Genomic DNA, 14,425 nt, shown 5'->3' on the forward strand with positions numbered 1-14,425 from the left:
ATAAAAAGACATGTCCCCAAATAATAAAAAGACACGTCCCCCACATATGTCCCACTAAAATCACATGTCCCAATGATTATCTGCACACATATGTACGTGATCACCTGCACATATATGTACATGATCATTTGCGTACATATTTCCGTGATCACACAAACCAATTATTATACACTTAACGGAATTTTTTTTACCAAAAACATGTAGCAGAATACATTTTGGCTTAAATTTATGACAAAATTTGATTTCATTGGATTTCTTTTAAAATAGAAAGAAGAAAATATTGTTTTTTTTTCAAAATTTCCGCTTTTTTTGCGCTTATATCGCAAAAAATAAAAAACGGAGTCGTGAATAAATACCACCAAAATAAAGCGCTATTTGTGTGAACAAAATGATAAAAATTTAATTTGGGTACAGTGTAGCATGAAGGCGCAATTGTCATTGAAAGCGCGAGAGAGATGAAAGCTGAAAATTGGGCTGGGAAGGAAGGGGGTGAAAGTACCCTGTATTGTAGTGGTTAAAGATGTTAACCTTGTGCCCACCATCATTCCTTCCTTCCCCTCACAATCATATACAGGGCTTTGCCGACCATAAATGGATGAAAATTTGACTGGTTCAGCAGGGACAGTACAAATTTTGATCCATGTATGGACAATGTGGTTCGACAGATGTCCATTTGCCGATCTACCGACCTGTTGGATTTTCCCCACTCGACCAGTGCTGCAAGCTTTAGCCTCCAACCCTGATCAGTGTATTCTGACAGCTGGGAAGTGTTCTCACAGTCAGAATACAATGACTAAGCAGGGAGGATTGGGTCCATCCACCCTGAATGTGTAGATGGGGGAAACAAAAAAAACAGAATCATCTATGGGCTGCCTAAAGCAAACACATATTGTACAACTCTGTAAAGCTCAAAATGACCCTAACCACTGATCCTCCTTTTCCCAGTCTGTGAGGTGGTGTGCAGAGGATTATATGTTGCTGAGATCAAGTCAGATTCAGGCATAAAGTATATGCTAGCTGTATTCAAAAATTAATTCAAAGATTTTTTAATGAACAAATAACTGGAATGAATGATGTTATTCAATATTACCCTGGAGTTCCAGTTCCGCTTAAATCATACAATCAGTCACTAAGTTTGATGCAGGCAATGTTTTTAAATGATGTTTCGGTTCAACATCTTTACTGTAAACTTTACATAAGGAATTTTTTTAAGATGCAATTCTGTGGTTATCTGTATTGCTGTGTGACAAGTCCTTTACCTTAAAGGGAATTTTAGTTGTTAGTGTGTGTCCATGATATATAATCGGCATGCCATCATCCCCGTCCCAGCAGTCCAATTCCACACTTCTGCATCCTTGTAAGAGAACCTAAAGGAACAAGTACATTTTTCATTCAAATAAAATGAAGACACATAATTATGTTAACAGCAAGTGTTTTATTGTACAAACATCAATGTACTTTTTTCAACTTCACAATATAGCTGCTAATTCCAGAAAAGTGTTTCCTGTGGGAAACGTTAAATTTAGAAGAATGGGTCAGTCAGAGTGTTTCAAAACAATATTCTAGGCGGAACAATTTTCTGCCATAAACAAAGCTTCAGTATAGAATAGAAAAACATTTTCCCTTTTCTGTATATTCTGGATGATTTCCAGTGCATTACATTTCCCAGTGAGCTCATCAAAACTGTAGAAAACAATATTCTAAAGATATGCCGTCTAAAAATGTTATCTGTATATAAATACAATGGTGATGTGAATGAGCAGGATGGTGGGGAGTTAAGAGTCAACATAAATACTGAATAGCAGTGGACAACTAATAGCAAAGCAGTGAGGTAACACTAAGGGGCTACAGCTGTGCAAGCTGAAATAATTAATGCAATTTTAATCAGAAATTGAAGACATAACAACAATTTTCACTAATGCTTGCATCCAGGACATAGCCAAATCTTTACATTTAATTTGTGCAACAATCACTATGCAATGCAAACAGACCCATTGAGACACTAATACAAAACACTGGGTGACTTTTTTTCCCTCAGGCGGCGTACACACGGGCGGACTGTCTGCCCAAACTAAGTTCGTCAAACAGTCCGCTCAAACTTTTGAATGAACGAACTTGCCCACACACGGCACTTTTTGAGCGGACTAATACGGCAAACTAAGTTCGTCGTACTAAGTCCGCGCAACTTTTGAAATGAACGGACTCGCCCACACACGCGGAGGACAGTCCGCTCATTTCGAGCGCGTGTCAAGGTAGACGGGGCCCGCGACGGAGACGTCGCGGGCTCCGCCGCCTGGAATGGACTTAAAGGGGAACCCCAACGCCGAAAAAAAAACGGCATGGGGGTCCCCCCAAAGTCCACAACAGACCCTTGTCCGAGCACGCTACCCGGCCGGCCAGGAAAGGGGGGCGAGCGAGCGCGCCCCCCCCTCCTGAGCCGTACCAGGCCGCGTGCCCTCAACATGGGGGGTGCCTTGGGGAAGGGGGGGCCGCGCGGCCCCCCCACCCCAAAGCACCTTGTCCCCATGTTGATGAGGACAAGGGCCTCTTCCCGACAACTCTGGCCGTTGGTTGTCGGGGTCTGCGGGCGGGGGGCTTATCGGAATCCGGGAGCCCCCTTTAATAAGGGGGCCCCCGGATACCGGCCCCCCACCCTATGTGAATGAGTATGGGGTACAATGTACCCCTACCCATTCACCTGTAAAATAAAAGTACCCAAAAAAAAAACACAACACACGAGATAAAATATTTTATTGCACAGCTCCGGGGGTCTTCCGTCTTCGGGGGTCTTCTCGCCGGACTCCTCCGCTATCTTCTTGTAGCTCTTTTGCTAGCGGAGGAGTCCGGCTTTCTTCCTCCCCGCCGCCGGCCTCTTCTCCCGACTTCGGGGGTCTTGTCCCCCTCTTCGGTTCTTCTGCCGGGCCACCGCGCCTTCTTATAGCTCTTTTACAGGCGGTGGCCCGGTCTTCTGTCGCCGCTGTCGCTGATGTCGCCGCCGCCTTCCGTTCTTCTTTTTCTTCTTCTCCAGGAGATGTTGACACGACGATCTCTCCGGCCGGAATGCCAGAGCCGGGCTGCGCTGCCACTTATATAGTGACAATGGGGCGGTGTCACATGGTATATGTCACATGGGTTGGTCACATGGGTTGATGTCACATGGGGACTATGACATCGTAAGGGGGCGGGGTCACCATGTGACCAACCCATGTGACATATACCATGTGACACCGCCCCATTGTCACTATATAAGTGGCAGCGCAGCCCGGCTCTGGCATTCCGGCCGGAGAGATCGTAGTGTCAACATCTCCTGGAGAAGAAGAAGAAGAAGAACGGAAGGCGGCGGCGACAGCGGCGACAGAAGACCGGACCACCGCCTGTAAAAGAGCTATAAGAAGGCGCGGTGGCCCGGCAGAAGAACCGAAGAGGGGGACAAGACCCCCGAAGTCGGGAGAAGAGGCCGGCGGTGGGGAGGAAGAAAGCCGGACTCCTCCGCTAGCAAAAGAGCTACAAGAAGATAGCGGAGGAGTCCGGCGAGAAGACCCCCGAAGACGGAAGACCCCCGGAGCTGTGCAATAAAATATTTTATCTCGTGTGTTGTGTTTTTTTTTGGGTACTTTTATTTTACAGGTGAATGGGTAGGGGTACATTGTACCCCATACTCATTCACATAGGGTGGGGGGCCGGTATCCGGGGGCCCCCTTATTAAAGGGGGCTCCCGGATTCCGATAAGCCCCCCGCCCGCAGACCCCGACAACCAACGGCCAGGGTTTCGGGAAGAGGCCCTTGTCCTCATCAACATGGGGACAAGGTGCTTTGGGGTGGGGGGGCCGCGCGGCCCCCCCTTCCCCAAGGCACCCCCCATGTTGAGGGCACGCGGCCTGGTACGGCTCAGGAGGGGGGGGGGGCGCTCGCTCGCCCCCCTTTCCTGGCCGGCCGGGTAGCGTGCTCGGACAAGGGTCTGTTGTGGACTTTGGGGGAACCCCCACGCCGATTTTTTTCGGCGTTGAGGTTCCCCTTTAAGTTCATACCAGGCGGCGGAGCCCGCGACGTCTCCTTCGCGGGCCCCGCCTACCTGGAGACGCGCTCAAAATGAGCAGACTTTTCTCCGGGCGGGAACAGTTTGCTCATTTCGAAAGTACAGCGGACTGGCCCACACACGGGCGGACTGTCCGCTGAAACAAAGTTTCAGCGAACAGTTTTACGGAAATTCTGTAAGACTTTGTTCGTCAGACAGTCCGCTGAAACTGTCCGCTGAAGCCCACACACGAGCGGACTGTCCGCTGAAACACTGTTCAGCGGACAAAGTTGGGCGAACAGTCCGCCCGTGTGTACGCGGCCTCAGGGGAATAGTCAACCTACTTTCTTGTATTTTGCGACTGCTTACACATGTATTTACAAATGGTGCAAACTAAACCCCTTGCTTTAATGTGAACTATTAGACAGGGCTAATTTGGTTTGTTGTAGGCTGGCTGGCAAGTGACCTGAGAGTTTTGTTTGTTGTTTTTTGACATGCGTCTCCCTTCCATGGGCTCCTTGCTGCATAGGCCAGTTATAGGTTGGGGTGGTGGCCATTTGTTTGGAAAGTGAAAGCATAAACAGAGAGGTACTAAACAGAGAGGTTATGTCTTCTAGATTTAGAAATGATAAACCTTTAAGCTAAACTATAAAACAATATGGGCTGCAGGCTTGTAATAATGCCCATAAAAGGCTCAATAAGAACGAAAATCACTTGCAATTATCAGGGTCTTTTCTTTGCCTGTAAAGTGATTGCAAAAGCAAATAGTTTTTACTTAATATAAAAGATGCCATACTTACCTGTTCTGTGTATTGCTATTGCATACAGCAGACCCTTACCTCCTCTTCTGAAGTCCTTGCTGGCCCTATCCTCTCCTGCAGGTGCCTCCTCAACAAGCCATGTGCTGAGGAGACACCTATGTAGATGCACTTCTGATCTTGGCTGTGTGCATCCATAGACACACAGAGTGCTAGTAAATCCTATCCCCTCTCACTCCTCACAGGAGTTTGATAGACAGCATCAGCAGCCTATGGCTCCTGCTGCTCTTAGAGTCTCCTATGAGACTAGGAAGAAACAACAATGCTGCTATAGCCAGAGACATCACTGGATCATGAAAGGAGACAGATAATGTGCATCCAAAAAGTATTCACAGTGCTTCACTTTTTCCACATTTTATGTTATGTTACAGCCTGATTACAAAATTGATTAAAATCATTATTTTCCCCAAAATTCTATAAACAATACCCCATAATAACAACATGAAAGAAGTTTATTTGAAGTCTTTGCAAATTTATTCAAATTAAAAAACAAAAAAATTCACATGTACATAAGTATTCACAACCTTTGCTCAATACTAAATTGAAGCACGTTTGGCACCAATTACAGCCTCAAGTCTTTTTGAGTATGATGCTACAAGCTTGGCACACCTATTTTCTGGGCAGTTTCTCCCATTCTGCTTTGCAGGACCTCTCAAGCCTCATCAGGTTGAATGGGGAGTGTCGGTGCATAGTCATTTTCAGATATCTCCAGAGATGTTCAATCGGGTTCAAGTCTGGGCTCTGGTTGGGCCACTCAAGGACATTCACAGAGTTGTCCCGTAGACACTCCTTTGTTATCTTGTGTGCTTAGGGTTGTTGTCCTGTTGGAAGATGAACCTTCACCCCAGTTTAAGGTCCAGAGCACTCTGGAGCAGGTTTTCGTCAAGGATGCCTCTGTACATTGCTGCATTGATTTTTCCTTCGATCCTGACTAGTCTCTCAGTTCCTGTCTCTGAAAGATATCCTCACAGAATGATGCTGTCACCACCATTTGTGGTTGTAGCTGTTGTAGAAACATCTCAAGGACGATCAGTGGAAATAGGATGCACATGTGCTCAAATTTGAGTGTCATGGCAAAGGCTGTGAATACTTACAGTGCCTTGAAAAAATATTCATACCCTTAAAATTTTCCACATTTTGTCATGCTACAACCAAAAACATATATTGTTTTTATTGGGATTTTATTTGATAGACAAACACAAAGTGGCACATAATTGTGAAGTGTAAGGAAAATGATAAATGGTTTTCAAATTTGTTTACAAAAAAAATCTTGAAGGTGCGGCGTGCAATTCTCAATTGAATTTAGGTCTGGACTTTGACTGGGCCATTCTAACACATTAAACCAGTGCATTGTAGCTCTGCCTTTATGTTAAGGTCCATTGTCCTGCTGGAAGGTGAACCTCTGCCCCAGTCTCAAGTCTTTTGCAGACTCAAACAGGTTTTCTTCTAAGATTGACCTGTATTTGGCTTCCTCCATCTTCCCATCAACTCTGACCAGCTTCCCTGTTCCTGCTGAAGAAAAACATTCCCACAACATGATGCTGCCACCCCCATGTTTTACGGTGGGGATGTGCAATGTTAGTTTTCCGCTAGCATTTTGCTTTTAGGCCAAAAAGTTAAATTTTGGTCTTATCTGACCAGAGCACATTCTTCCACATATTTGCTGTGTCCCCCACATGGCTTCTTGCAAACAGCAAACAGGACTTCTTATGTTTTTCTTTCAACAATGGCTTTCTACTTTCCACTCTTTTTGGAGTGCACAACTAATAGTTGTTCTCTGGACAGATTCTCCCACCTGAGATGTGGATCACTGCAGCTCCTCCAGAGTTACCATGGGCCTCTTGGCTGCTTCTCTGATTATAGCTCTTCTTGCCCGGCCTGTCAGTTTGGGTGGACAGCCATGTCTTGGTAGATTTGCAGTTGTGCCATAATCTTTCTATTTTTGGATGATGAATTGAACAGTGCCCCGTAGATGTTCAAAGCTTGGGATTTTTTTTTTATAACCTAACCCTACTTTAATATTCTCCACAACTTTATCCCTGACGTGTCTGGTGTGTTCCTTTCCTTGATGATGCCGTTTGCTCATTAAGGTTCTCTAACAAACCTCTGGGGGCTTCACAAAACAGCTGTGTTTATACTGAAATTAAATTACACATAGGTGTACTCTATTTACTAATTAGGTGAATTCTGAAGGCAATTAGTTCCACTAGATTTTAGTTAGGGGTATCAGAGTAAAGGGGGCTGAATATAAATGCACGCCGCACTTTTCAGATATTTATTTGTAAAAATATTGGAAAATCATTCAGCATCTTCCTTCCACTTCACAATTTTGTGGCACTTTGTGTTGGTCTATCACATAAAATTCCAATAAAATACATTTACGTTTTTGGTTGTAACATGACAAAATGTGGAAAATTTTAAGGGATACGAATACTTTTTCAAGGCACTGTATGTACATGTGATTTTTTTTTTTTTTTTTTTAATTTTTAATAAATTAGCAAAGATTTCAAACAAACTTCTTTCATGTTGTCATTATAGGATATTGTTTGTAGAATTTTGAGGAAAATAATGAATTTAATTCAATTTGGAATAAGGCTGTAACATAACAAAATGTGGAAAAAGTGAAGCGCTGTAAATACTTTCCTGATGTACTGTGTTTAGGAATGGATGGATGGAGAGAAGTGATGAGGAGTTTTTAATGGATAGAATTCATTAAGGTAAAAAATGTTTATACTTCAGAACCACTTTAAAGCACCAACTGTAGCCAGATCTATTTTCATGTTTTTTTAAGTTCAGGATAGAGCAGAGAAGGATGGAGAGTCTGTGCGTGGGGTCACTGTGTTCTTATTTGGGAGATATTTCCTCACTGAGAAAGAAAGGACATGAAGGAAAATCTCCCATTTTGAAACTTTCCTTTACTTCTTTTTTCAGATAAAGGGAGTTAGGCAGAGCAGGAAGAAAAGAGAAAATGCAGAGACTAAAACTAAAGAGACTATATCCTTTCTGCACTCTGTATCCAAAACGACATACAATTTTGGCTAAAAGCTGAACTTACACGAAAACACCCTTGCAGTGGAGACCTCCACACACACACACACACACACACACACACACACACACACACACACACACACACACACACACACACACACACACACACACACACACACTGCAAGGGTTGGATGCCTATTAAATTGTTACTAAACCCACAACAGTAACACTGCTATACAGCGGGGACACTAATTATAGGTGTATTTTAACTTTCAATATGTTTTTATTTTATTATTCAAATTCAAATAACAAGACAATGTCATAGAAAGTATATTCAATAAACATTAGACCCTAGAAATGTGAAATTAAGCATAAGCATCTGGATGTCCTTCCATCAGGATATGTCAAGATACAACACTTAAAAACTTTAAGCTGAAAAATAAAATATATTTGGTGGAAATATTGGTGAGGTTAACACTACGTATTAACATAGAAGGATATAATTCGTTGGTGGCCGGGTCATGAAATATGTATCACATTCTTCAGGTACTAGTTACATAGAATCCCAATGAGCCATATAGACCTATATTGCTAGGAATGGTGATGGCACAAGGAAAAGGTATCATGTTGGAACCAAATAAGGGGGGTAGGGAAAGGAAGGGGAGGAGGAAGAGAAAAAAAAAGGGGGGGGGGTGGTTCTATAGGTGTATTTTAAATGATAGAGACAGAATATCAACCAAAAATCCAAACACATGATACACGTTATCAATTAATTTGCAGTTCAGCGAGTAAAATAAGTAGTTTCTTGTAGTTAGTGACCAGGTTTGCACACACATCTCAGGAGGGATTTTGGTTCACTCTTCTTTACACATCTTCTCTAAATCCTTAAGGTTTCTTGGCTGTTGCTTGACAACTTGAAGTTTCAGCTCCCTCCATACATTTTCTATAGGATTAAGGTCTAGAGACTGGCTAGGCCACTCCATGTCCTTAATATGTTTCTTCTTGAGCCACTACTTTATTGCCTTGGTGGGTTGTTTTGGGATCGTTGTCATACCTTCTATGACCCTAAGAACACCATCTCTACAGTCAAGCTCCATTTTGCTTTGGGGCTGTTTCTCTTCTAAAGGTACACCCAAGGCAACAAAGGAGTGGCTCAAGAAGAAGCACATTAAGGTCATGGAGTGGCCCAGTCAGTCGCCAGACCTTAATCCTATAGAAAATGTATGGAGGGAGCTGAAACTTCAAGTTGACAAGAGGCAGCCAGGAAAACCCTAAGGATTTAGAGAAGATCTGTAAAGAAGAGTGGACTAAAATTCCTCCTGAGAAGTATGCAAAACTGATCACCAACTACAAGAAACATCACCTCTGTGCTTGCCAACAAGGGTTTCTCCACCAAGTACTAAGTCATCTTTTGCTTGGGGATCAAATACTTATTTTACTCACTGAACTGCAACTCAATTTATAACATTTGTCTCATGTGTTTTCTCTGGATTTTTGGTTTATATTCTGTCTCAATCATTTCAAATACACCCATTAAAAAATAAAGACCCTTTGTTTCTTTGTAAGTGGGAAACTTTACAAAATCTGCAGGGGATCAAATAATTATTTTCCCCACTGTATATTGCTAACGCGAAAAGGTATTTAGCAGTTTATATTTACTTAAATAATTGCATTTCCATGTTCTGTGTACTGTGGGAGACAAGATATAGTGAATGCAGGGTCCTGGATTTACTAACACTTTAGGTCTTGAAACAGGTGAATGAGCTTTAAAACTTGCATTTCTTGCTCAGCTGGACTCCCTCAATGCTCTGTGACTGGTTCCTTGAAGCATCTTCCTTTCTGGTTGGTCGTCACATGCTGACGTTATCAAGTACAATTCTGGACCAAACGCCTTACATATTATGTGAGAATGGTGAGGGCTCACCCCCAACCCAAAGCACTGGGGAGAAGGGGAGGGCATTTAAGCAGAGCATAGGTAAAGCATTACAGCATATTCCTCTATATCTAGGCTTAACAAGCAATATGGGGTAGGGCACACTGCAAGGCTTTTTTTGTGTAATTGCCTTCATAGTTAGGAAAAATTCTTTTAGCCAGGATGAACTTTGTAAGACCAATTTACTGCTGTTTTTCCGAGGAAGGTTGGGTCAATTCTCTACACTACACTCTTCTTAGTAAGAAAACATGTACATTTGCCTAACATGAATGTAAATGTTTGTGTATTAATCTTTCATTGGGTAAAATGCATTACCTGCATTTAAAGTCTGTAGGCACCTTACAACTGAAATTATTGCTATTCACTTACTGCATGTTTCCTACGAAAAGAGATTTTGTTTGAAATAGCAGAACAGTACATCAAACACAACTTATTTTGTTGGATGTATAGGAAATATGAACAATTTCACACAATGGTATTTGAAAGTATTGGATAAAGATTAGTTGCATAGCTACAATATATGGTACCAACATCCCAAAGTTTAAGAAACATGGAAAAAGCTTGGAGATACGGGACTTTAAAGGTACCTAATAATACAAGTAACACTTGGTAACAAATTAAAACAACAGATAATTTTTATTTAGAAAAAGTTAAAAAGAGAAAATGTACTGACTGCAATCATGCCTAACATAGGTCTACACATAAATCCTATTACAAATAAACAGGAATTACAGCACTCAAATACGCAAAACACTCTGGTCCCATTTTTTCGACATGTTTCGCCCATGTGGCTTCTTCAGGTAAAAGGATGCAGAGTACTTTTTCTGAGTGTACAGAGAAATATATCTCACTCTAGATGTATATGACTAGAAGAAAAAAACAAAAATGAATACATGATAATGCATAAAAGCTATGGTGACACAAAGTAGAATAGGCATTTGGTGTGGCTTCAAACCACATACCCCCAAGAGAAATACTGAAAATATGTCCCACTACAAAACATAATATTACATGTCCCCCCTACCTCCAAAACGGGGGGCATAAGGGTCAGATCCAGTATGAAAGTAATTCCCCAAAGATCTCGTTGTACACGCAAGCCAAAGAATGGTCAATAAGAAGAGCCAGAATGCCTGGAGAGAGGGGTAGATTTGTTCATGCTTTGTAGTGGGACATATTTTCAGTATTTCTCTTGGGGGTATGTGGTTTGAAGCCACACATCTGCAAAAATGCCTATTCTACTTTGTCTGTGTCAACATAACTTTTATGCATTATCATGTATTAATTTTTAGTTTTTTTTTTCTTCTAGTCATATACATCTAGAGTGAGATATATTGCTCTGTACACTCAGAAAAAGTTCTCTGCATCCTTTTTCCTGAAGAAGCCACATAGGCAAAACATGTCGAAAAAATGGGAACAGAGTGTTTTATGTATTTGAGTGCTGTAATTCCTGTTTATTTGTAATAGGTTGTATGTGTAGACCTATGTTAGCAGGCATGATTGCAGTCAGTACATTTTCTCTTTTTAACTTTTTCTAAATAAAAATGATCTGTTGTTTTAATTTGTTACCAAGTGTTACTTGTATTAATAGGTACCTTTAAAGTCCCGTATCTCCAAGCTTTTTCTAAATTTCACACAACAGGCAGCTTTACCATTCAAGTAAAAACGACAACAAATTATAAATAAGCTACAGCACTGCACTAATTGCTATACAGAACAGTTACAATTTCATGTGTATAAAAGTAACATAAAATGTTTTTAATATTTTTAGAATATAGAATTTTGAATATATTTTTAAACCATCCTGCATTCATTAAATGTCCTACCTGACTGTACAGCTCTACAGAGGACTCCCCTTTCAGCTGGTGTCCAGTAAGGTAGGTATTGTGAGAAGACTCAATAAAATAATATGAAAGGGGGAAGTGCAGATCATCTACATTTATCTGAGACTCATCATTTCTAGAAGCAAAATTATCTTTATCCATCAGAAACCTAAAAATATAGAGGAAGATTAGCAAAGGATACAATATGAATGTGGCTATATCTTAATAAGTATGGAATGAAGAATGGGTACCTTGCAAACCCTTCAAAAGACATCAGTCCTTGCTGGCGCATACTAATGCTTGGCTCAAATTTCTTTACAATAAAAAAAAAAAGGTTAAAACAATTAGTAAAGGAAACAAAATTATAGTGTGACTTAGGCATTCTGCATGTCAAGTGGTTTAAATCTACATATCAGCTCTGCATGTTAATATATTGTGCAAAAACAGTAATGATATTAATAACGTAGGCTGTTCATTTTCTATATGCAGAAGACAGCTCTCATAAAGAGAAAAGACTATTTATTTATACAGCTCTGAAAATGTTGTAATCTTTTGACAAATTCATATTTAAAAAATTCATGCAAGTTCATGGCTCAGGGAACCTTACAAAAACCTGCACACAACTGGCCCGATTACACAATTTATTCTTAAATTAATATACATAGCTGTTCATGCATTGTTATGAAATTCAGATTTGTCCCTTATTTATCTATATTTAAGTGTCCAAAAGGCACTTTTGTTTAAGTGTCAGGGTCAAAGTTCATCTGAAGTTTGTTTGATGGTTCCTACCTGTCAACTGCCTGACCTCACACACTGCCCAACTCTGAAGTTCAAAATGTTAATTATTAATTTATACAGCCCAGACAAATTTGTAATTTTTCTACAGTTTCACCTAAGAAAAAACAGTTAATGGCTTAGGGAACTTTACAGAAAAACAGCTGCAACTGATCCAATGAAACATTTTTTTGCTTCACAATTTCATCAGTTGGAAGGCAAGTGTCAAGTCAAGTAGTTGACAGGACAGGAAATGTCTCTATTGACCCAAACATTTAAGTTAAAGTGAAATGCCAGGATCAATCTAATTAAGCTTAAAACTGCTCCTAGACCCTTCTAAATTCTATACTAACTACCCTGTAGTAGAAGAAGATGCTTATACTTACTATTCTGCAGACACAGAGTTTGAGTCACATGATCAGCTCCCAGCAGCAGGAAAGAGGATGGACAGTAGATGATGGTTGCCCCATAGCAAGCTTATGGGTGATGTCACCGTCCTGGAATTTCAGCCCTCCTCTCCCCTGATGCTGATCACTTGGGACATCATGTGACTGGACCATCCTCAGAATAGGTAAGTGTAAGCATCTTTCTTCCACAGGGTAGTTAGTATAAGAGGGGATGGGAGCAGGTTCAAGAGTAGTTAGAATGATTATGGAATTCCACTTTAAGTGTCAGGATTTAAAAAGTTAAAAGAGAAGTGTGTGAATAAAAAAAAAAGCAAACCTACACTGCCTCTATCATTAATCATTACTGAATTTGCATGCTGATGTTCTTTATTTGCCTTTATTTGCTGAGATAAGGCTGGATTGATTCACTAAGGCGAGTGATAATTAGGAGTCTTGTGAGTGCAATTCCTATAGGGAGTGGAATCACAAGGTGTGGTGACGGTGAAACTTTTTTGCTTTCTCCTTAATAGTGCAAACTGCTTAATCATCATCAATTATATCTATATTGAAGAATCCACTGACTACCGAAAGTGAGAGCGAGAGCTATGCTATGGAGCCCTTCCAGTTGTAACCCCAACATTTGTCATGTTTTTGGTATGGTGGAGTCAGAATACATCTGTTTGCTAAATTAACATTTTCATCCATTTAGCTTCTGAAATAAAGATTCATTACCACTGATTTTGTACAATAAAAGATCAGTTAAACATACACATTTAGTTTATTTGAATACATATACTGATGACACGATACACATGATGTCAAATTCCAGTGTCAACATCAACAGTAAACATGATGAACTGCAGATGGGATTGTTTTATGACTGGCAGTTAAAGTTGCCCAAAGGAATGCACTGCTAATCATATCTAATTTCATATCTAATTTCTCTCTAAATCATATTAGAAAAATGTGTATAGATAAATGAGAGAAAGTCTGACCTGGATAATGCTGAGGACTTCATCATAGGTGTAGTGCTCGCCTTGGCAATTGACCAAGAAGTCATTAAACTGCTGTATTCCCAATCCAAATACACCAAGTGAGGTACTTTCTACTCCAGTGCCATTGGTAACAATACTGGCAGCAGCAATAGCATCAGAAATTTGTCTCTGGTTTTCTGACAACTGTTGTTTGCTGCGAATGAATAGACCCAAGTCGGATACATTCCTGGTCAATAAATCTACAACACAAAACAAGAAACAATTAGATTTTCAGCTAATATCTTTTGTCTTACTTATGGGCTGCTGTGCTGTACAGTATTTTAAACAAATTGTTATGTTTTATACCACAAATCTTACTATGTTACTATGCGGACACTCTAGCAGGCTCACTCCCGAGCCACGCTCTTTATTTTTTATATGCAGAAGACAGCTCTCATAAAGAGGCAAGATTGTATTTATTTATATAGCTCAAAAATGTTGTAATCTTCTGCCTTTAGATCCACTTTAATTGAACAAGCTGAAGATAGAAGCTGAACGGAAACTTTCATCCACAGCTGCACCAGAATTTGCACTCTCCAGTTTTAGTAAATCAACCCCATTGTCTTGAAAGCAGAAGAAAGACTCTACATTTTTTTTAAGAGCAATGATGAATATGAAAAGCAATGTGCACCGATTTATACAAATTCAGTTTAT

General features: G+C 40.7%; 1 protein-coding gene across 9 annotated transcripts in view; it reads right to left on the reverse strand.

Moving 5' to 3' along the window:
• The window catches only part of PLCE1 (phospholipase C epsilon 1), a 783,803-nt gene that overhangs the window by 178,514 nt on the left and 590,864 nt on the right, over positions 1-14,425 (reverse strand). For all 9 annotated transcript variants that reach the window (XM_077454232.1, XM_077454230.1, XM_077454231.1 and 6 more), the window contains 4 exons: positions 13,733-13,971; positions 11,829-11,890; positions 11,581-11,746; positions 1,260-1,367 (listed from right to left, as the gene is read on the reverse strand). In XM_077454232.1, the coding sequence (XP_077310358.1) occupies positions 1,260-1,367; positions 11,581-11,746; positions 11,829-11,890; positions 13,733-13,971 (575 nt within the window). The remainder of the gene's footprint in view (positions 1-1,259; positions 1,368-11,580; positions 11,747-11,828; positions 11,891-13,732; positions 13,972-14,425) is intronic.

Source organism: Lithobates pipiens, unplaced genomic scaffold (genome assembly GCF_037356315.1).
Source record: "Lithobates pipiens isolate NorthernLeopardFrog02 unplaced genomic scaffold, aLitPip1_a1.2 Scaffold_25, whole genome shotgun sequence".
Taxonomy (NCBI): domain Eukaryota; kingdom Metazoa; phylum Chordata; class Amphibia; order Anura; family Ranidae; genus Lithobates; species Lithobates pipiens.